Source organism: Hemicordylus capensis, chromosome 10 (assembly GCF_027244095.1).
Source record: "Hemicordylus capensis ecotype Gifberg chromosome 10, rHemCap1.1.pri, whole genome shotgun sequence".
Taxonomy (NCBI): Eukaryota; Metazoa; Chordata; class Lepidosauria; order Squamata; family Cordylidae; genus Hemicordylus; species Hemicordylus capensis.
Genome location: NC_069666.1, coordinates 20,458,105 through 20,481,809, shown reverse-complemented (window position 1 = coordinate 20,481,809; position 23,705 = coordinate 20,458,105). Strand labels below are relative to the sequence as shown.

The 23,705-nt window shown below is 45.4% G+C and overlaps 1 protein-coding gene and 1 long non-coding RNA gene across 2 annotated transcripts in view; one reads left to right on the top strand and one right to left on the bottom strand.

Annotated features, from left to right (window-relative positions):
* Positions 1-23,705, bottom strand: part of LOC128334953 (uncharacterized) — a 39,057-nt gene that overhangs the window by 14,287 nt on the left and 1,065 nt on the right. The window contains exon 2 of the long non-coding RNA XR_008311458.1: positions 6,881-6,974. This is a non-coding gene — a long non-coding RNA (uncharacterized LOC128334953). The remainder of the gene's footprint in view (positions 1-6,880; positions 6,975-23,705) is intronic.
* On the top strand, positions 4,922-23,469 carry CHRNA3 (cholinergic receptor nicotinic alpha 3 subunit). Its single transcript, XM_053272539.1, has 6 exons — positions 4,922-5,195; positions 8,836-8,975; positions 9,456-9,500; positions 13,120-13,229; positions 19,600-20,611; positions 23,077-23,469. The coding sequence occupies exons 1-6, from the start codon at positions 5,117-5,119 to the stop codon at positions 23,203-23,205; spliced, it is 1,515 nt and encodes a 504-aa protein (XP_053128514.1). The 5' UTR covers positions 4,922-5,116; the 3' UTR covers positions 23,206-23,469.

Genomic DNA, 23,705 nt, shown 5'->3' with positions numbered 1-23,705 from the left:
ACTCACAGCAAAGTTGCTGTCTGAAAAAGCTCCAGGCGAGCCTCACTGGGGAGGCTATTCCATAGACAGGGTGCCACTACCGAAAAGGCCCCCTCCCTAGTCATCACCTGCCTCACCTCATTTGGCAGGGGCATTCAGAGGAGCAGGGCCTCCAAAGGAGGTCGGAGTCAGGACACATGGGGTGAGGTGCTCTCTCAGATAACTTGGACTCAGGCTGTTTTGGGCTTTAAAGGTTAAAACCAGAACTTTGAATTGGGTCTGGAAACGGGATTCTTTGGGGAGTAAGTAAGTAAGTAAGTAAATTTATTACGGTCCTTAGACCAGCTTAAGGGAGGATTATGATTAAGTTTATCAAAATGGGGTTGTGGTCTTAGGCTCTGGATCTTTTAAGCCCCTAGCAATGCTCCTGACTGGTGGACTGTTTTTTTAAAACAGCAGTTTTGGCAGGTGAGAATTTCACCTAGAGAAGAGCAGAGGAGAAAGGTGGGTTAACTTTTTCCCAATGACTCCAAACTGCATGTACACATATACCACGCACACACCCCAATGGATTTCCTCCCCGTGTTAAAAAACCTGTGACTGAGAGGGTAAACATGCATTTTGAACCATAAGAGTGGAAAAGCTTCCAGGAGAATGATTTGGAGCAGAGAAGCTGTGAATCTTGGAGCATTTCCAGACAGCAGACTTTACTGCCGGTTTACTGCGAGTTCGAATTTGTCCCAAAAAACTGACGCAAGAAGTGGATTTTTTAACCCAGGACATAAATCAGGCTACATTCCAATGCCTAATGAAAAACTCAAAGAGAGAGCTGGTCTTGTTGTAGCAAGCATGACTTGTCCCCTTAGCTAAGCAGGCTCCACCCTGGTTGCATTTGAATGGGAGACTGGAAGTGTGAGCACTGTAAGATGTTTACCTCAGGGGATGGAGCCGCTCTGGGAAGAGCAGAAGGTTCCAAGTTCCCTCCCTGGCAGCAACTCCAAGATAGGGCTGAGAGAGATTCCTGCCTGCAACCTTGGAGAAGCCGCTGCCAGTCTGTGTAGACAATACTGAGCTAGATGGACCAATGGTCTGACTCAGTATATGGCAGCTTCCTATGTTCCTATGTCTGGAGTGTTCCCTGATAGCTCGCAGGGACTTCGGGGTAAATCTAGCCAATATGTGCCATTCTGGAGGAGAAGTGAGCTAAAAGCCCCATCTGGAAATGCTCCTGGGATGAACTCGAGCAAGATGGGAAGAATGGAGATTTGAGAAGCTGCTTCATATCCACTGCCATCATGTGGCAGAATAGCAGACTTGTTAGCTGGCCGTTTCTTATAAAAGCAAGCTGTTGTGACTGATGCAATGAAAGAAGCCGAGAAGCTGGTTGAACTCCATTTTATATCACAGGCAGGCAGCCGCGGCTCACCTTATGTGCCAGGGGGCCACCTCTGGTTCCCGGCAGCCCCATTGCTCCTGTTTCTCCCATCCTGCCTCCATTAACAAGAGCTGTGCTGCCTGCAGGCTGGCCATCCAACAGGTAGAGCAGTGCAGGCTTAGCTCTACCTGCTGAATAGAACTGAAAGAGATGTCCCTGAACTAGTGCAGGGTCTCTTTTTGCCGCTTTCCGAGGACGTCCATCGTGCTCCTAGGATTAGAGGTACGAGCAACTTTCAAGTTACTTCCAGAGAAACTCAATACACGGCAGCTCTCATTCTGAAAGTTAAGCCCCATCTCCCAAGACACCAGTTGTCCATCTGTGACCACATTATTCAAGAGATGTGTCAGACCCAAAAACACGTCGGTCGCCACCAGTAGCATCACCACTGTTTTGTTTCAGTTTCCTCGAGTTTCCTTCTTAAAAGAATGGGAGTCAGAGTGAGGAAAAAGTATGATCAGATAAGGAAAACGTCCCTTCTTTAATGACTGTGTTCATTTAGTTAAACAAAAATAAAAATCAGCACCTTACCTTCCAGTTCTCTGTCAGTTTCCAAGGCAGTTTATAGTTTAGAAAACTAACAATTAAAGTTCTCGAAACAGTGCTAACACAGCAAGCCAGCATTGTAACCTTAAATCAGGCACTTCAGCCAAAATGAGGAATTTTAAGCTGAAGCTCAAAATGAGGCACTTCAGGGCAACCACCAGGAAAAAAAGATTTGAGATTTGAAGAGGGTAAACATCGTAAAAGCCTGGGGGGGGGGGAGAAGACCTTCACTGAAGGCTCATCAAATCTAGCCCTGAGCAAGTGTGACAGTGGAGCAGACCATAGGAACACAGGAACATAGGAAGCTGCCATATACTGAGTCAGACCATTGGTCTATCTAGCTCAGTATTGTCTTCACAGACTGGCAGCGGCTTCTCCAAGGTTGCTGGCAGGAATCTCTCTCAGCCCTAGCTTGGAGATGCTGCCAGGGAGGGAACTTGGAACCTTCTGCTCTTCCCAGAGTGACCCCATCCCCTGAGGGGAATATCTTGCAGTGCTCACACTTCTAGTCTCCCATTCATATGCAACCAGGGCGGACCCTGCTTAGCTAAGGGGACAAGTCATGCTTGCGACCACCAGACCAGCTCTGCTCACCTTTCCCCAGTCACCACCCATCTTATCTCTGATGGCAGCAGAAGGTCCTCAGATGAAGAAGAAGATATTTTGGTAGGTGTAGGGTTTCCCCATTGTCTCCAGTCACCATGGCCTTTGGGAGCTGTAGTCCAGCAATATTTGGATCTTGGGAGTTGTAGTCCAACCACATGCAGGGAACCAACACTGGGAACCAATGCCTGGTTTATAAGCTATAAGCCCTCTAGCCTCTAACACCCTTGCTTTCTGTTCTCATCCAGGGAGGAGAGCTGGTCTTGTGGTAGCAAGCATGGCTTGTCCCCTTAGCTAAGCAGGGTCCACCCTGGTTGATCATTTGATCATCACTGACCTTTTGATCATTAAAATCAATCAAACCACCCCCACTCCCCAGAATAATTACCTATGTTTTCAAAGTCTCTAATATTATAATCCAGCACCTATGAAATGCTAGGTGAGGCGAGGAACAATCTCCCCTGCTCTGTGCGGGTGCCTCCCTTGCTGCACTTCTTCTCCGGAAGAGGTCAGGGAGTAGAGTGGCGATGTCCCCCGAAATTCCGGGTTTCTCCTGGATTTTAAGCAAATCATCCAGATTGCTTAGCCCACCCAGATTCGCCCAGATTTCAGATTTCATTTTTTTAAAACAACAACAACTCAGCTCTAGCCCTTGTAGAAGTGGCGTTATGGAGCAAAACTTGCTCAGAAATTATTTTCAAGCCAATTTACATAATATGCAAATTAGGTACTCGGATTTGGAAAGCCAGAATAAGGCAACCCTATCAGGGAAGTGGCTGATGAGATTCAGGGCTCTTTCACTGGGGCCCCGTACCCCATGGGACACCCCCTAAGGAAGCCCCTGCCTATAAGTTTCAGGCAACAGTCTAACGTACTTACAGTATCTTCACAATTGTCCAAGCGGGGGCCACTTGATCAAGAAGCCTTTAGTGTGAGAGCACTTTCCCATTGGGCTGACCTCCACACTCTGCACTTTCTGCGGTGCTGGAGGGAGGGTGCTTTAAGAGAGAGAGGGCCTGCCCTGCCCTCTTGCCTGTGGGCGTCTCAGAGGCATCTGGTGGGCCACTGTGAGAGACAGGATGCTGGACTTGATAGGCTTCCTTGGGCCTGATCCAGCCGGGCGTCTGTAATGTTCTCAGAGACTCTTAAGAGCTCTCTAGGGAAAGTGCTGAGAAGCAGTTCCCAGCACTTCCCAGCACTCGGTGAACATAAGAACAAACCTGCTGGATCAGGCCCGAGGCCTATCTAGTCCAGCATCATGCTTCACACAATGACCCACCAGATGCCTCTGGGGAGCCCGCAGGCAAGAGGGGAGGGCCTGCCCTCTCTCCTGCTGTTGCTCCCCTGCAACTGGGATTGAGAGGCATCTTGCCTCTGAGGCTGGAGGTAGACACCATAGCCACTTGACTTGTAGCCATTGATCAACTAGTCCTCCATGGATTTGTCTCAGCCGCTTTTAAAGCCATCCAAGCTTGGAAGGTGAGCTGTGCTCACATTCCAAGATGGTACAAGGGCTGAAAGGGGCTTCTTTCCCCTTAAAAGAGCACCATCCTTCACTACAGGGCACTGAACAGTGGAAATGGTTGTCTCTTCATGGTGTCAGAGAAACTGAGCAGTGTATTCAGCTTTGGCCAAAGCTTCACACAGGTCTAATAAACAATTAGTCACTCTTAGGGTTGATGGGGGGGGCACCATTGCCCCCCAGGCTGTACAGTGAACATAGGACGCTGCCATATACTGAGTCAGACCCTTGGTCCATCTAGCTCAATATTGTCTACACAGACTGGCAGCAGCTTCTTCAGGGTTGCCGGCAGGAGTCTCTCTCTCAGCCCTATCTTGGAGATGATGGCAGGGAGGGAACTTGGCACCTCAGATGCTCTTCCCAGAGCAGCTCCGTCCCCTGAGGGGAATCTCTTCCAGTGCTCATACACCAAGTCTCCCATTTGTATGCAACCAGGGCAGACCCTGCTTAGCAAAGGGGACAAGCCATGCTTGCTACCACAAGCCTAACTCCCCTTGTCTTCTGTATGCTGGCCTTTCCCTCAAATGCCCAGCACCTGTGTCGGCTAATTCATTAATGGTGTCCGATGATTAACGGGCTCTTTTTCATCCCATGCAAACTCTTGTGTCACCCACATCGTCAGGGGGCATCTTGTGCACAATTCAATTATCCGGTTTTGATGAACGAGAACTGTTTGGGCGACTTGGCACCCTGTTGAGACCACGACTCTGAACTCACACACCCAGCCGGCTGCCCAAGCTCTTAACGTTATCAGATTACCGGCTTCACTTATGCATCAATGAACGGCCTTTTGCCTTCACTGGCAGCCGGGGAACAGCTCTCCTTGCCTGCAGAATCTGCTCATCTTTCCATGCGGGCAACCCAAAAGGGGGCAGGACTGTGTGCTGATAAGGGGAGCTTCCTAGCACAGGACTATTGTTCAGGGTCCTGCATGTCATTACCATTTCTGCATCCATCTGAATCCAGGCTGTCTGTTTTGTAGGTCTCTGTATGCTCCTGCCAGATGAACCTGTCTCTGGCTGGCTCGGAGGATGAGTGATACATTTCACAGCACCATGGGAAGGGCTGCTAGCATGCTTCTGTTTCTTCTTTTCTTCTTCTTCCTCCAAGGTGAGCAAACCTTCCATTTTGGGGTAGGAGTGAGGGTGAGAGGCAATTACCAGGGGCGTAGGACACATCTTCCCAGTCTTGGTTGGGAAGCTGGAGTCCGTAGATCTATTTTGTAGTATGCCTTGAAGATACATATTCATTTGGGGCTTACACGTCGCTTCATCTCGTTATTTGCAAGGAAATACTAGCTGTTCTGGGATGCCAAATGTTAAAAGAAAGGGTAGGGACATTTCTAAAAAATGGCAAAGAGCAGCAACAGTCGTGTCTTCACTTTTCAATCGATGCTTTGAATAAATGCATCCCATTTCTCCTAAATCCAGGATGCTAAATCAACATGTTTGCTCGAGAGCAAAGTGTGAGAATATTGACTTGAAACAATACCAATGCAGTCGAAAGGTGAGGGGTGTTCGAGTTTGGGTGAACTCAACAGGGAGCAAGCCATCAATGGGGTGGGGTGGGGTATTCAAGAAAGCTGAGCATGAAACCCAGAACCAAAAAGCATTTATGCCAAGGAAATCAGTATGTGTTAATAAATGTAAATGGGAATTCTTAATACACGTTCTAGAAGCTAAAAAGCTAACTTTCCTCTATTTAGTTCCAATACTTAATTGAAAAAAGACAATAAAATATCATTAACAATGAAAGCTGTCTTCCTTTTAATATCTTTATATAAATCTTTCCAAATTAATAATCCCTTCCTTTTGACTAGCAAGGAAATAGCTGCAGCTAATTTTCTTCCTCGGAAGCTGGGAGATCTTAAATCTGGCATGGTCTGAACTTTTGAAAACTAAATGCTAAATGTCAGGAACATATGAAACCAGTGTGGGAATAAATATTTTGCTTCTGACATTCTAAAGATCAAGGCTGGGACATATTATTTCCCCTGTTCCTTAAGGCTGGAATATAAAAGGAATGAGATCCTATCTGAGCTAATGTAGTACTTGCTGTGATGTTTCTGCTATGATATAAAATTGCCATTGTCTCAGGGGAACGACTATCGCTTTTCACAAAGGCAAGAATGTGCGTCAAACTATTAGACATAGAAATGAGTAACTTGAGGTTACTGTCTGTCAACAGTGCATATACAACCAACCAGCAGTATAGCACTGATCGGTTGTCCATCAGACATGAGGCCTGATGGACCATGCAGAGTGCAATCCTTACTGCAAACGTTAAGTTCAGAGTCTGCACTGTGTTGTGAACAGACAGCACAAAAAGGCCCGACTGCTACAGCAAATAGAGACATCCCACTTTTCAACCAAAAGAAAGTTCTCAAAATGATTACGTAGAATAAATGCATAAACTAACCTCTGATCTAAGCCCCAGATGGTAACAAACAGTTCTGTACCATTGTAAGCTTGATTTGATTCATCATTTTTAGGAACATACGTTGCTGCCATATACCGAGTCAGACCATTGGTCCATCTAGCTCAGTATTGTCCACCCAGACTGGCAGCGGCTTCTCCAAGATTGCAGGCAGGAGCCTCTCTCAGCCCTATCTTGGAGATGCTGCCAGGGAAGGAATTTGGAACCTTCTGCTCTTCCCAGAGCGGCCCCATCCCCTAAGGGGAACATCTTATAGTGCTCACATGTAGTCTTGCATTCAGATGTAAACCAGGGTGGACCCTGCTTTTCAAAGGGGGCAATTCATGCTTGCTACCACAAGACAGAGTTCTTTGGCGTACCTTTCGAAGTTGGGGGGACCTTTCTACAGGGGGCTTCTGTCATCATTGATGCTATCGGTTTATTGTTCCCGTCAAACACGTGATGCTTCAAAGCCTTAAGCAAAGGAAGAAAAACGAAATGGTAGCAAAGAGCCAAAGAAGGTTATACGAGAGAAAGCATACTCACAACTTGAATATTATGAAATCAAGGTCTGAAGTCTGAATCAACTGACAGGTTTCAGCAGCCCCTTCTGGCAGAACACACCCCATGCCCCCCACACATGGAGGCCTTTTTGGACCCATACCCATATACCATAAGGGGCTATGTCAGACAGGGAAATCAGCACCAACCCTGTGCCTGAGTGGAGGCATTTTGCACATATAGGCTTCCCTGGATACATCAAGCTCAGTATTGTCTACACTGACTGGCAGCCGCTCTCCAAGGTTGCAGGCAGAAGCCTCTCTCATCCCTGTCTTGGAGATGCTGCCAGGGAGTGAACCTAGAACCTTCTGCATGCAAGCATGCAGGTGCTCTTCCACTGAGCTACGGCCCCATCCTGAGGGAAATATCTTGCAGCACTCGCATGCAGCCTCCCATCCAAATGCAAACCAAGGCGGACCCTGCTTAGCAAAGGGCAAGCCATGTTTGCGACCACAAAACCAGCTCATTGGGTCCCTAGATACTACAACTTCCATAATCCTCAGCCACAATAGCCAAAGGCAAGGGATCATTTGAGTTGTAGTCCAACAGGACTCATAGGAACATAGGAAGCTGCCATATGCTGAGTCAGACCATAGGTCCATCTAGCTCATTATTGTCTTCACAGACTGGCAGCGGCTTCTCCAAGGTTGCCAGAAGGAATCTCTCTCAGCCCTATCTCGGAGATGCTGCCAGGGAGGGAACTTGGAACCTTCTGCTCTTCCCAGAGCGACTCCATCCCCTGGGGGGAATATCTTCCAGTGCTCAAATGCAACCAGGGTGGACCCTGCTTAGCTATGGGGACAAGTCATGTTTGCTACCACAAGACCAGTATGCTTAATTTTAAAATGCCAAGAGCATTTGACCAACGGCATCTTCTCTTGCCTCAGTGGGACATATTCATTATAGGCCATTTCTCCTCAGGACAGGGCAAGCGTACGTTTGGTTCTAAGCTTTTCTTTTCGCTCAGTGGACACTGTGTTAATTTCTTCAGAGAAGTTCTTGACAACTATGTAGAGCTCTACTTACTGCACAATTTAATCCCAGGCTCCCATTTTCCTGTGAGGAAACCTACTGCAGAAGGTTTGTGGTGTGAATGACCGTGCATGGGTGCACATTTTTAACGGCCCAAATCCAGCAGAGCAGAAAATAGGTGGTTTTTCTTTTCTAAAAAGCCCCCGCTCCAGAGATGAGGAAGCACCATGCAGACATTAACATTCAGCCTAAAGTCAACCGGCGGGTGTGTGAGATATTCCTTGCCCTAAAAAGCACATTTAAACACACTGCAGTGCAGAAATGTTTCTTTTGCTGGCCCACTCTGTTTCCATAACAGTGTATAATGTTAAAGTTGGTTAAAAGGGCCTTCCTCCTGAAAGTTTTACTTTCCGTGATTTAATCCAGCAGGGAGGATAATGGAAAAGGCAACTTCTCAGTTCCGTGGATAATTTCTTCTGCCTCGCATAATTATATCATTTAAACATAAACCACATCTTCTGCTTAGCAAAGCACTGGTTGCCACATGCACATTAAGTAATTAAGCTGGGTACATGTCCATATGAATAATGAACCCCAGACCACTTCCTTCGCTTTAACTTGATCTGTATCTGCTATGTCTGCAAAGGGAAAGAACGCTGGCAAAGGGCAGCACCAGGAGAGGGATAATAGCTTGTGATTCAATTTTCATAGAAAATGATGCTCATTTTCAGAATGAAGCTTCCGGGAAAGATGCTTTGAGCATCCCAAGCGGTGATGGTGAGAGGTTTTTGTTTCCTTTTAGGCTGCTGCTGTTCTGAAGCTGAACACCGTCTGTACAAGGAACTGTTCACCAATTACAACAACATCATCAGACCAGTGGAGAATGTGTCTGACCCGGTCATCATTTGGTTCGAAGTCTCCCTGTCACAGCTGGTCAAGGTGGTGAGTAGAAGCTGGTCCTCCTTGCCCTGCAGCACGCAAAATATTAGTTGTGTGGCAAGAACATAAATGAAAATAAGAAGCTGGCTCCTACTGAGCCAGAGCATTGACCCATCATGGCTAACATGGTCCGCTCTGACTGGCAGCAGCAGTTCAGCAATAGATTGTCTGCTCTGACTGGCAGCAGGCAATTTCAGGGGCAGCCCGAGGTATTGTGGGGCCTGTCCGATTGGTCCTGAGGAGCTGCTTTGATTGTGGAATGCCCCCAAAATCTGTGGTCTGAAGCTACCACCTCAACTTGCCTCATGAAAGCACCACTTCTGTGGAGCAGAGCCATAGAGGTGGAACTCTATGCAGCTCTGTAGGTGGAAAGTTGGGGTAATTTTCTCCTGGTCACTTAGCAACTCAAAGGGAAAGGGTCCTCTGAAACCTTTCCAATATAGTGAAATGCTTCAAACACAGCTATGCTTTTTCCTCCACCAGGATGAAGTAAATCAGATTATGGAGACCAACTTATGGCTGAGACATGTAAGTATCACACATAAGAATCTTGAAACGCTTGTATGCTGGTATCTTCAGTGGCCTACATAGGTATGGAGGGAGAAATAAATACAGTGGTCCCTCTACTTACGAAATTAATCCGTTCCGAATGCACATTTGTAAGTCGAAAAGTTCGTAAGTCGAAAAGCGGTTTCCCATAGGAATGCATTGGGAACGGATTAATGCGTTCCGGAGCCTAGAAAAAAGACCCAGACCCCCAGTAAGGCTTGCAAACTGCACAGGAACATTTCTTTTCAAGAATAAACAGGCAGTAAACAGGCAGGCAAGTCAAGGAAACCGCATGTAAAATTCGTAAGTCGAGGAAACCCCATCTAAAAATTTGTAAGTTGAAAAAAACGCATCTAAAACCGGATCTAAAACTGCCGTTTGTAACTCGAAAAATACTTATGTCGAGTAGTTCGTAAGTCGAGGGACCACGGTACAAGAATATGCCTGTGAAGGTATTTCAGCCTCCTAGGAGCCAGACCTACCCAGAATTGAGAAAACATTTCTACAATTTCTAAGCAACATGATTTTATTTATTTTTACATGTTTATCCTGCTCCTCCTCCAGGAAGCCCAGAGTGGTATACATGGCTATGTTTATCCACACAACAACCCTATGAAGTACATAGGAACACAGGAAGCTGCCATATACCAAGTCAGACCATTGGTCCAGCTAGCTCAATATTGTCTACACAGACTGGCAGCGGCTTTCCCAAGGTTTGCAGGCAGGAATCTCTCTCAGCCCTATTTTGGAGATGCCACCAGGGAGGGAACTTGGAACCTAGATGCTCTTCCCAGAGCAGCACCATCCCCTAAGGGGATTAACTTACAGTGCTCACATGCAGTCTCCCATTCAAGTGCAACCAGGGTGGACCCTGCTTAGCTAAGGGGACAAGCCATGCTTGCTACCACGAGAACAGAGGTAGGTTAGGCTGAGAGAGAAGTGACTGACCTAGAGTCACCCAGTAAGTTTCGTGGTCGAGCGTGGATTTGAACTGAGTGGGTCTCCCCAAATCTAAGCCAACATTCTAACCATTACAACATGAGTGTGATGTGTGGAACTTTAAGAGTATGGAACTTTTTCAGCCATTTTCACCCAGCTCCAGAACAAACACAGCCAACAGTTAAGCACTTTTAAGTCCTACACAATCAGAAAGAATTCAGTGTTTTTTTTCTCTCTCTCCCCTTGAACACAACCAGAATTTTGACTGGATTGTGCCAAATCTTGTTGTGGGGTGGGAATTGATTAGAAGAACTTGTAGAGGAGATTGGAATATGCGCAGAGAGCTTCCATTTGAACAAAACAATACCATGGCACTTCTGACATAGAACCAAAGCAAGAGAGGATTTTTTTAAAAAATAGCTTAATACTCTCAAATTGCATTTGAAGACAGAAAGGTCAGCGGTTACTACAACTTGAATAAGAGGAATAAGGAAGAGTGCCCATGCCCACTAAAGCTGTGGAAGACAGAAAAGCTGCAGAGCCTGAGAATTTCTATCAATCAATCAATAATCAATCAATCTTTATTACCGTCACAGACCAGCATAAAGTTCATTTTAAAACCTAAGTAGCAATAGATTTTACACTCTAAGACTATCATAAGAATATGATTTAAAATATACAATAAGAAATATAAAAGATGCCAAAATACATTACTAACATAAAATGATTTAAAATATAAAAATAGGCATGTGACTGCACTAAAAATCTAGCTATGGTTGTAATAAGAGACATAGCAGACTCTGGGCTACATTTTGATTTAACTACGGCTGCAGTAAGAAGCATAGGAATAAACCATGTGAGAATTGATATCTTTTATGCACCTCTGACACCTAGTGGTTGTCTGCTTGCTGGTATTAAATAAATCAAAACAGCAGAAGCCTCTTCAGACAGCAGGGCGCTTTCTAGATTAAACCTTAACACAGAGCCACTAAGGATCTGGGAAATGAAGTGGTGACACTCTTATATTTAGCAGGGGGAGAGCAACTGGCCCTATCCAACCCCAGCACAAACATCCCTCCAGTGGCTGTTGCTGGTGTCCATCTTATGTTTCTTTTTCGATTGTGAGCCCTTTGTGGACAGGGGACCATGTCCAAAAATTATTTATTTTTCTATGTAAACCGCTTTGAGAATTTTGTTGTTACATTTGAAAATTTTGTTGTTACATTTGAAAATAAATACTGAAGAATATTTATATTTTGTTGAATATAAATATTTGTAGTAAGTAAGCTGTATTTCCCCATTGTGACGTTTTCGCAATACTGCTTCCTCTGCTGGTGGTGTTGTGAAACAGCCTTTATTTACGGTTTCAGTGTGCTCTACTGCAGGTTTACTGCGAGGCTTTACTGCAAGTTCGAAGTTGCCCCCACAAAACCATCGCAAAACATTGGTTTTTTTAAATCCTGGATATAAATCGGGCTACACTCTAATGAGCAATGAAAAACCCGAATCGTGTGTGAAGTGCTCCCTGATAGCTCACAGGGACTTTGGGATAAATCTGGCCAATATGTGAATGTACACCCTCCATCCCGGATGAGATGCAAACTAAAAGCCGGGTGTGAAAAACACCCAGAATCCCAAGGCCTGGAGAAATTCCATGATCTTAAGACTCATCATGGAATGATCTTGTCGAAAAACAGAAACAACGAAACTGGATCCTAAACATATAGCCCTCATACTTTGCAGTGCTCTGTGACATTATAGGGTGAATTTAAACAACCACTCAAATGTTACCACGGGATGCCTGTAAACACTTGAGAAGTTCATCTAAGACAAATCACCACCTGCTATATCCTGGCATTACAGGTCAGCCATAGCTCTGCGGAAATCCAGGGAAGAAAATATCCTGGGATTAATAATAAGAAAAGCCCTGCTAGATAAGGCCCATCACACAGTGGCCAACCAGCATCGCACAGTGGCCAACCAGGATAAGGCAGCATCACACAGTGGCCAACCAAGCTAATTTCCTCTCACTATAATCTAAATTGATAATTACCATCCTCACAAGTTAACCCACTTCAGCCTTAAACGTTCACACGGCCACCATCTTGCATTGGGGTGGATGGCATCATCACAAACTACACAGTTGAGCCACAATATGTGTCCTGACACTTGTAGCAAATTTGGTTCAAATCGGTTAGGCGGTCCACAAGTTAGCCCACTTATGCCTCAAACGTTTACGTGCCTGCCATCTTGAATTGGGGTGGATGGCATCATTAAATTTTTTAAATTTTATTGTGTTTTAACTATTATGGTTTTTATCTTTTTATGAATTTTAAATGTTTATATTTTGTATTATGTTTTTAATTCTGTACACCGCTTAGATATGTTATATTAGGTGGTATATACATTCAAAAATAAATAAATACATACATACGTACATACACAATTGAGGCATCCCTATGTGTCCCTATAACTGTAGCAAATTTGGTTTATATTGGTCCAGGCTTGTGAAGTTGATGGAGGGGGACCCACACACACAGAATGCTGGGTGATCTCATAAGCTTACTTATGAGGCTAAAAACCAGTCAAGGAATGCTGTACAATTTACTTGAAGCTTGTACTTTTAACACCATCAATTTTCTATTCCCCCTGTGATTAGATCTGGAATGATTATAAGCTCAAGTGGAATCCAGACCAGTATGGAGGTGTGCGGTTTATTCGAGTGCCGTCTCATAAGATCTGGAAGCCAGATATTGTATTATATAACAAGTAAGTAATAGTGACTCTTAATAATGGGTGCATTCTTTTTCTGTGGAAACCTCTGAGAGCTTGTTCTTTGAACAGCAGCAGCAGTAGCAGCAGCAGTAGCAGTAGCAGCAGCAGCAGTAGTAGTAGTAGTTAACAAGAGCCAGTGTGGTGTAGTGGTTAGAGTGCTAGGACCGGGAAGACCCGAGTTCAAATCCCCATTCAGCCATGAAACTAGCTGGGTGACTCTGGGCCAGTCACTTCTCTCTCAGTCTAACCTACTTCACAGGGTTGTTGTGAAAGAAACTCAAGTATGTAGTACACTGCTCTGGGCTCCTTGGAAGAGGAGCGGGATATAAATGTAAAAATAAAATAGTAGTAGTAGTAGTAGTAGTAGTAGTATTGTAATACCTTTGAAACCTTTTTTTAAAGTTGTAGTAAACTTCAGGGTTTACATTGCATGAAGACATTGCAGGAGAGGAGAGCTGGTCTTGTGGTAGCAAACATGACTTGTCCCCTCAGCTAAGCAGGGTCCACCCTGGTTACATATGAATGGGCAACTAGAAGTGTGAGCACTATAAGATAGTCTCCTCAAGGGATGGAGCCACTCTGGGAAGAGCAGAAGGTTTCAAGTTCCCTTTCTGGCAACATCACTAGATAGAGCTGAAAGAGATTCCTGCCTGCAACCTTGGAGAAGCCACTGCCAGTCTCTGTAGACCATACTGACCAAGATGGACCAATGGTCTGACTCAGTATATGGCAGCTTCCTCTGTTCCTATGAAGAAAGCTGCCTTATGCCAATTTGGACCATCTAGCACAGGGCCACACAACCTCAGCACCCCTGCAGATGTTTGCCCATCATCCCTGACTATTGGCCACTTTGGTAGGAGATTGTGGGAGTTTATTTATTTACTTAGTTACTTATTTTATTTTAAACCTTTTTTCAATGACCTTCTTTAATGCACAATTGAAAGTTAAAAGTTTAAAAATTTTAAAACATTCAAAAGTTTAAAAACTTAAAAAACTAAACCACAGATGTAGCAAAAGATAATACAAAGATATTCACCTTGGCTGTGGAGACAGATGTGGGGAAATGAAAAATCAGAGAAGCCATATATAGAGAACAGTTGCACCCAACTACAAATGTTAAAGAGGAAATGAGGGAGGCAACGAAATCCATTAGTTATTGAGCGTATGAACTTCATTATGCTTTTGTGTTCTTTTCCCTCCTTCCACTGTTTTTCCCTGTATGTGATATTGGGAGCTGCACAGGATTGGTTGATTGCTTCCAGTTCTTTAGCTGAATCATGGTGTGGAGTTGTATTTAAGAACAAGACTCAGCCACCTTTATATAGCGCTGAGGATGATGTCTTACATTGAAACATTTGATATTTTTGCTACATCTGTGGTTTGGTTTTTTAAGTTTTTTAACTTTTGAATGTTTTTAAACTTTTAGACATTTAACTTTCAATTGCACATTAAAGAAGGTCATTGAAAAAAGCTTTGAAGTGTGGAAATGTGTATCTCATCGCCCTTATATGTGTGGATATAAGGGCGATTTTTATCGCCCTTGAAAACAGCCAGAGATGAGGAGGTTCCAGTTTCATTTGGGAGCGTATTCCAGAGCCCTGGGGCAACTTGGCAGTTAGACTGCTGGACTAGGACCGGGGAGACCCGAGTTCAAATCCCCATCCAGTCATGAGACTTGCTGGGTGACTCTGGGCCAGTCACTTCTCTCTCATCCTAGCCTACTTCACAGGGTTGTTGGGAGAATAAACTTAACTATGTACACTGCTCTGGGCTCCTTGGAGGAAGAGCAGAATATAAATGTTAAACAAACAAACAAACAAACAAACTTAGAAAATGCCCGCTTTTGGGTCACCACCAAATGGGCCAGTGGTAAATGTAACTGGACCTCCCCTGATAATCTTAACAGGTGGTGGGGTTCATTAAGAAGGCAGCAATCTCTTACATACCCTTGGAGCAGTAGTCAAAATTAGCTGGAGGGCCGAAGTTGTGCAATCCTGATCTAGCAGAGTGCTGGGGTTCACCATCTTGAACTTCAGTTCACCAACTTGATCCCTGGTTCACCAACTGGGCTTCTCCTCCAACCTGGAGGAGACCCTTTGTGGGGGGGGGGATCCTGGCTCAGCCTGGATCCCTGGTCCTAAAGACAGTCCTCTGCATTTCTTAGACCCAGAGCAGTCAAAGCTCGTCACCCTTTGGAGGAGCCGTAGTAGAGCGTGTTTCCCAGAGAGGCTCCTGTACCCAGTCCTTAGAACCACCCCCCACATCGCCCCCAAGGTCCCAGAAGCAGAGGTGCTGCTGCACCCCCTCCAAAGATGGAGTGCTCACCTGGCTTCCCTCCCAATGGGCCTACTCAGGAGGAGGGGTAGGACAGCTAAGATGTCACCTCTAGAGCAGGGCTGGTCTGAGGATCCAGGACAAGGCACTGGGCCAGTGTTCCCTCTAACAGGGATGTAGTCAGATGCTGTTGATTGATTGATTGATTGATTGATTAAGTGCCATCAACTCGGTGTCGACTCTTAGCAACTACATTGATAGATTCTCTCCAGGATGATCTGTCTTCAACTTGGCCTTGAAGGTCTCTCAGTGGTGCATTCATTGCTGTCGTAATCAAGTCCATCCACCTTGCTGCTGGTCATGCTCTTCTTCTCTTTCCTTTCACTTTCCCCAGCATTATGGACTTCTCAAGAGAGCTGGATCTTCGCATAATCTGTAGAAAGTATGATAGTTTGAGATGGTCCTTTGTGCTTCAAGTGAAAATTCTGGATTGATTTGTTCGATGATCCATTGGTTTGTTTTCTTGGCTGTCCATAGTATCCTCAAAAGTCTTCTCCAGCACCAAAGGTCAAAAGCGTCAATGCTTTTTCTACTGTTAACTACAACCCAGAATCCCCTAGCAAAAGCTATTGCAGCTGGGGATTCTGGGAGTTGTAGTCAACAACATCTGGGAATCCCTGTTAGAGGGAATACTGCAGAGGGCCCTCGTTGCCTATAGCATACCTTCGGTGGGCTCCAGCCTTTTGCCAGCTCCCTTTGTGAGCCTACGCCTCTTATCTGCCTTGCCACTTCGCATGACCTGAGCATGGACATCAAGAATATTGTCTGATCTGAATGGCAGGGCTTTCCAGAGCCTCAGGCAAAGGACTTCCCCCAGTCCTGTTATCCTCCACAAAGCTGCTATGAGCCCCTGAAGGGGGGGTGTCAGCAGGGAAATGGTATGGAAGTAAATGCATTTATTTACTTCAAACATTTATCTCCCGCCCCTCCCGTCCAATACTGCTCAACTAAGATGCTAAAACAATACAAAATTAATAAAATTCAGATAAAAATAGACTCTGATAAAATCAGATGTAGAGATTTAAAACTTACTGGAACAGACACAGAATAACAAACTAAAAAGCCGCTCTTTTAAAAAAAAAGGTTTCTAAGTAAAGGGCTAAACATGCCAGATCGACTCCAGCTGACAATGAAAGTAAAAGTAACCCCTGAAGTAGGTGATGCTGCATTTATTGCCTCGGGTTTAAGGTGTGTAAAGATAAAGTGTGCCATCAAGTCGATTTTGACTCCTGGCGCCCACAGAGCCCTGTGGTTGTCTTTGGTAGGATACAGGAGGGGTTTGCCATTGCCATCTCCCACGCAGTATGAGATGATGCCTTTCAGCATCTTCCTATATCGCTGCTGCCCGATATACAGGTAGGTGTTTCCCATAGTCTGGTTTAGTCCCCATTAATCCGTACAACCATGACACAGGTTGCCTTTCTTATCCCTAAACTGTAGGGCCACAGAGAAATTACTTGACCAACAGCAACTGCATCATGAGTGTGAGCGTTTGGCCACACCCGGCCCTCAGTCTAGCCACCCGCTGCCACCAAACTAAGATCTTTAGCTCGTGTGACTGGTCCCACCCCTAGTCACTGTCTTTCCAAGGATATATATTTATTTAATTAATATATTTAAAATATTTCTATCCTGCCACTCCAGTACGCTACTGCTCCCGGCTCTGCAGAGGTGAAAAGGTAGCAACCTCTAACAGCCAAGTCTGAGGTAAAAGTTGCAGAGTTTTGGAGGGAAAGTTACAAAGGCCGTATTCGCATGTAACGTGGAACCGTGGGTCCAAAGGACCTGCAGTTCTGCCCCCCACCCCACATCCCTCTCCTGTCTGTATTTGGAAAGAAACAGAGAGCGGTCTCTCTGTGGTCAGGGAGACAGCAGAGAGGAGAGGAGACTGGCTGTGCAAGCTTCCTTCTTGCTTGAAGGACAGCCCACACGGTGAATCATGGCCAGAGGGAGAGAGGAGCTTATATCAAACGTCGTATATCAACACTTAGTAGTGTGGTAAATAAAATGAGCAGGTACATAGGAAGCTGCCGTATACTGCCTTGGTCCATCTAGCTCAGTACTGTCTACAGAGACAGGCAGCGGCTTCTCCAAGGTTGCAGGCAGGAGTCCCTCCCAGCCCTATCTTGGAGATGGTGCCAGGGGGAGAAGTTGGAAACTTCTGTTTGCAAGTGTGCAGACGCTCTTCCCAGAGTGGCCCCATCCCCTGAAGGGAATCTCTTCCACTGCTCACACATCAAGTCTCCCGTTCATATGCAACCAGGGTGGACCTTGCTTAGCTAAGGGGACAAGTCATGCTTGCTAACACAAGACCAGCTCTCCTCTCTATAAAACATTTAGGAACACAGGAAGCGGCCATATACTGAGTCAGACCATTGGTCTATCTAGCTCAGTATTGTCTACACAGACTGGCAGCGGCTTCTCCAAGGTTGCAGGCAGGAATCTCTCTTAGCCCTATCTTGGAGATGCTGCCAGGGAGGGAACTTGGAACCTTCTGCTCTTCCCAGAGAGGCTCCATCCCGTGAGGGGAACATCTTACAGTGCTCACACTTCTAGTCTCCCTTTCATATGCAACCAGGGCAGACCCTGCTTAGCTAAGGGGACAAGTCATGCTTGCTACCGCAAGACCAGCTCTCCTCTCCAGATGTGAGGACCAAAATAACAGACAGAGACAGTAAAATAATATAAAAACCAAGAACAGGTTTTCTATAAGAAAAAGTTGCAAAAATCCAAACTACAGGTCAGGAACAAATGTTGAAAAGTTCCACTGGCAGGAGACAAGAGTACAAAATCAGAAACTAACAAGCTTGCTCGCCTTCTCTCCCAAGCCTTGCATGTTCCAGCAGGACCAGCTCCCTCACTGTTTCCTTCCCTAGCAGTTTCAGCCCAAACCTACCCTGCATGATATTCTAGCCTTCCGGCTCACACAACACTCAGCGGCACTCTCCTTTACAGAACTCTTCTCCCACAGCCCCACTCCTCCTCCCTTTTATCCAGTTCCAAAGGGATACATTATTTGTTTGCTTGTTTGTTTGTTTAACATATTTTTGTACTGCCCAAAATTCACGTCTCTGGGCGGTTTACAACAAAGCAAACAACCCATCAGAAAAAGTTAACACATTAATGAAAATAAATGACAACAAAAATTAATACATTACATTACATTAGCGAATCAGGGAGTTTCTCCCCTCAGGCAACCAGACCCTTCTGTCTCTGCTTTGAGACAAACAATCATAACACTCAGGCCAATTCGCACGTAACACAGAACCGGAGTTGCAGGGACCAGAGGTTAGCAAACTGTTATGTCTGAATGTGTGCAACTCCGGTCCTGTTTGTAAAGCGACCCCAGGTTGTGCTCTGCAAACTCCAGTTTGAACCCTCAGCTTGTAGTAAGTTTCACTGCTCATAACTGGGGCTGGAGTTTTGGAGCGTTATGAGCGAATGCAGAACTGGAGGCTCCATTCACTCTAACCGGAGTTGAGGGAGGAAGCTCCTCCCTCTCTCCAGTCATGATTGGCTGTGTGGGCTATCCTTTAAGCAAGAAGGAAGCCCACACAGCCATTCCCCCGCCCTCCTTTCTGCAGTCTCCCTGACCGCAGAGACCCTGCTCTCCTTTTTGTCCGAATGCGGACAGGAGAGCAGGGGTGGGGTGGACCTGCAGTTCCGTGTTACGTGTGAATGTGGCCTTTGTAACCTTCCCTCCAAAACTCTGCAGTAGACATCTTTTTACCTCAGGCAGTTGTTAGAGGTTGCTAATGTGGCCTTTGTAACCTTCCCTCCAAAACTCTGCAGTAGGCAACTTTTTACCTCAGATGGCTGTTAGAGGTTGCTAATGTGGCCTTTGTAACTTTGCCTCCAAAACTCTTCAGTGGACAACCTTTTACCTCTGATGGCTGTTAGAGGTTGCCACCTTGTAACCCCTACAGAGCCTGGAGGGGACACAGAACAAACTGAAATAAAACAGTCCATAAAGCATGATGGGAAGGAGGCATTCCTTCACAATGAGCATTTGGGTTTGCTTTTTTGACAGTGCTGTCGGGGACTTCCAGGTGGATGACAAAACCAAAGCCTTGCTCAACTATACAGGGAACATCACCTGGATGCCCCCTGCTATATTCAAGAGCTCATGTAAGATAGATGTGACCTACTTCCCATTTGACTACCAGAACTGCACCATGAAGTTTGGGTCCTGGTCCTACGACAAAGCTGAAATTGACCTCGTTCTGGTGGGCTCCGCCATGAACCTCAAGGACTACTGGGAGAGTGGAGAGTGGGCCATTATTAAAGCCCCAGGCTATAAGCATGATATTAAGTATAACTGCTGTGAAGAAGTGTATCCGGATATCACCTATTCCCTGCATATCCGGCGTCTCCCCTTATTTTATACCATCAACATGATTATCCCATGCCTCCTGATCTCCTTCTTAACTGTGCTGGTGTTCTACCTCCCTTCTGACTGTGGTGAGAAAGTAACGCTGTGCATCTCGGTCCTTTTGTCCTTGACGGTTTTCCTCCTTGTGATAACGGAGACCATTCCTTCCACCTCGCTGGTGATCCCACTGATTGGGGAATATCTCCTCTTCACCATGATCTTCGTAACACTCTCCATTGTCATCACGGTCTTCGTCCTTAATGTGCACTACAGAACTCCTGGGACACACACCATGCCCGAGTGGGTGAAGACCATCTTCCTAAAATTCCTCCCCAGGGTCATGTTTATGACGAGACCTGCCAGTGAAGAAGAGGACATCCAGAAACCACAGGGAACTCCCAGTACGGAACTCCCCCACTTAAACTGCTACAGCACCTTGGAAACCAAGTTCTGCAAAGATGGCTTCGTGTGCCGAGACATGGCATGCAGCTGCTGCCAGCACCAACGAATTGCATACGTGAAACTCAACAGCAGCCTGACACAGAGCTCCAGCTCCGAATCGGTAGATACCCTGATTTCGTCCTCCGTCATATCGTCGGAAATGAGAGATGCAATCGAGAGCGTGAAATACATGGCAGAAAATATGAGGTTGCAGAATGAAGCCAAAGAGGTATGGGCAAGTTTTATTCCTTATTCCAACCGCAGATGAACCTGTGGTGGAGCCACCATTGGAGTGGCTTCTTAAAGGTTATAGGCAGGATTCTCTCTCAGCCCTATCTTAGAGATGCCAGGGAGGGAACTTGGAACCTTCTGCATGACATATGAATGGGAGACTATATGCACAAGTGTTGTAAGATATCCCCCTTAGGGCAGTGGTTCCCGAATGGGGAGCCTCCAGATGTTGATGAACTACAGCTCCCATCAGCCCCAGCTACAATTTATTGGTTGGGGATGATGGGAGCTGTAGTTCAGCAACATCTGGAGGCTCCCACCCTGGTTTACATCTGAATGCAAGACTACATGTGAGCACTGTAAGATGTTCCCCTTAGGGGATGGGGCCACTCTAGGAAGAGCAGAAGGTTCCAGATTCCCTCCCTGACAGCATCTCCAAGACAGGGCTGAGAGAGACTCCTGCCTGCAAACTTGGAGAAGCTGCTGCCAGTCCGTGTAGATCAGGGCTGCTCAACTTCCGCCCTCCTGCAGGGGTTGGCCTACAATTCCCATAATCCCTGGCTATTGGCCACTGTGGCTGGGAATTATGGGAGTTGTCCAAAAACAGCTACTGGGCCTAAGTTGAGCAGGCCTGGTGTAGACAGTACAGAGTTAGATGAAGCAAAAGTCTGACTCGGGAGAAGGCGGCTTCCTATGTGCCTAAGAGTATCCAGCAGACGGGCGGGCAGACCCGTTCTCAAATCGTGCCCCAGGGCTACCTCCAACCGTGTTACACCCCTGATATAATCCCAATTGTGAATTCTAGTGCCCACTGAAACAGGCATCTGGGCTGTGCCATTTCATACTGCAGGTGAGAGTCCACATGGTAACTCCATGCAGAAATGAAGTGTGTCAAGCCAGGCTAGAACCCTTGAGCTTGTCATGGCAGTTTTCCACGCAAACAGAATTTGGGCGGTGGGTACAGGAGAGCATTCAGTCACAAGCAATCATACCTTCAGTGTGAAGTGGTACGACTCAGACTGAGAACTGGCCTGGGTTCCATCCATTTTAGACATTGTAGGTTCAACCTGAGCCAAGTCAGTGATGGAGAAAACCAAGAAAGACATGCAATCCAATCCCTGCCTCCTCTCAAATGGGCAGGATCTGCTTGCTAATCAACCCCCACTTCTTCCAGTTCACCAGGAGCGATTCCACACAGGGCTGTTACCACGAATCTCCTTCAGAAGAGTGTGTGCGTTTACATACCAGCTAGACTTATCCCGAAGTCCATTTGAGATCTTTGGAAGCACCCCACACTCAAATCGGGCTTTGTCTTCTGATTTCTAGCTTGTCTCAATATATTTCTGGGTTTTTTAAATCCTGGTTTTAAGCGGGGTTTTTTCCTTAAAACTTCATTTTTAAGAGTTTTTCTTAAAAACACCATTCAAACAGTTTTATTGAGTGAATATTGGCAAGGGGGGGGGAATGACTTCAGGAACCATATTTGCAAGCCAAATGGGGAATCAACATACTTCCACCACCCCCATGTGCAACATGTCCACAGGATCCCTTAAGACAGGGGTCCTCTAACACAGATGTTGTTGGACTACAACTATCACCATCACCAGCCACAACGGCCAAAGGCCACTTACGGAATGAGGGAAGGTATGGATCCTTTTAACTCAAGGGCTCTCAACCTTGGGACCCCAAGATATTGTTGGACTACAACTCCCAAGGGCCTTTGGGAGTTGTTGTCCAACAAATTTGAGGTGCCTGAAATAAATAAATGGTGGCATGAGATGTCAGGAGAGCATTTCAGCTGGATCTCTGCACCACAGCATACCAAGTATATAAGTTAATCCAGTTGTGTTGGTATAGTGGAAAGGTTTGGTCTAATTGCACAAGTCCTCAAAACTAAGATGTGCAGGATGTTTCTAGTGGGGGAATAAAAGGCAAGCATGCATGAAAGAGAAGAGGGAAGATTTATATGTAACAAAAAGTATTTAATTATTTAATAATTAAGTATTTAATTAGTCTTTGGACTTTAATTTATGATACATGAAATCATATAATGCAGTCATAAGTATAAATACTTCAGGTGCGGGTGTAAGATGAGGAATAATCATTCAAACCCAATTCCTTATCTGCCTGCTAGATGGACAAGGATGAACAGTTTTCACACATTCTCAATTCATCCATGAAGTTCCCATCACATGGCTGACTTTCTAACAGCACGCTACCTTATGCTATGTGCAAAGTAAATTGCTTAGAACAGGGGTTCTCAAACTTGGGTTCTCAAACTTATGGTTGGACTACAACTCCCATCATTCTCAGCCACAATGGCCAAAGGCTGAGGATGATGAGAGTTGTAGTCCAACCACATCTGAGGGGCCAAGTTGGAAAACTCATGGCTTAGAATGTTTCTTGGCGTATACAATACAGTTATAATTGTCTTTATACAGTTTGTCTGCTTATGTTTTCCAGACTCAAGACGATTGGAAATACGTTGCCATGGTAATTGACCGGATTTTTCTCTGGGTATTTATTCTTGTATGTATTCTGGGAACAGCAGGGCTATTTTTGCAACCTTTGATGGCTGGAGATGAAATATAGGCACTACTGGCCTTAACAAGCAATATCTTACCTGCTGTCCATATGCTTACACTCTCTGTGTCTTTAGATCCAGCCACTTTCTTTATAAATGTGAGAATAATCAATTGTGTGGTATATGAATTATTGTAAAAGAATTGTGAGACCCCAAATATTTAATTCCTTGGAAGCAAACAACAGTTTTTTCTTACTTGTTTAAATAACAGTTTCAATACATGTGTCTTAAAGATTTGTAATAAATGGATGTCTGATCTCCAGAACAATGCAGATTTACATTATTGGCAAGTTTGTTTTACTATTCCAAGTCAACCAAGGATGTAAGGATGATTATTATTATTGTTTACACAGTCAGGTGTTATTGACTGGTTTGTTTTATCCAGACATCAAGTCTTTCCCAAGGACCTGTGATGGCTGAATTATTATTTATGATTATTATTATTATTATTTTGAAGCATCACCTACTAACCAGCTTTTGCATTCCAAGAAGAACCCACCCCTTTCCA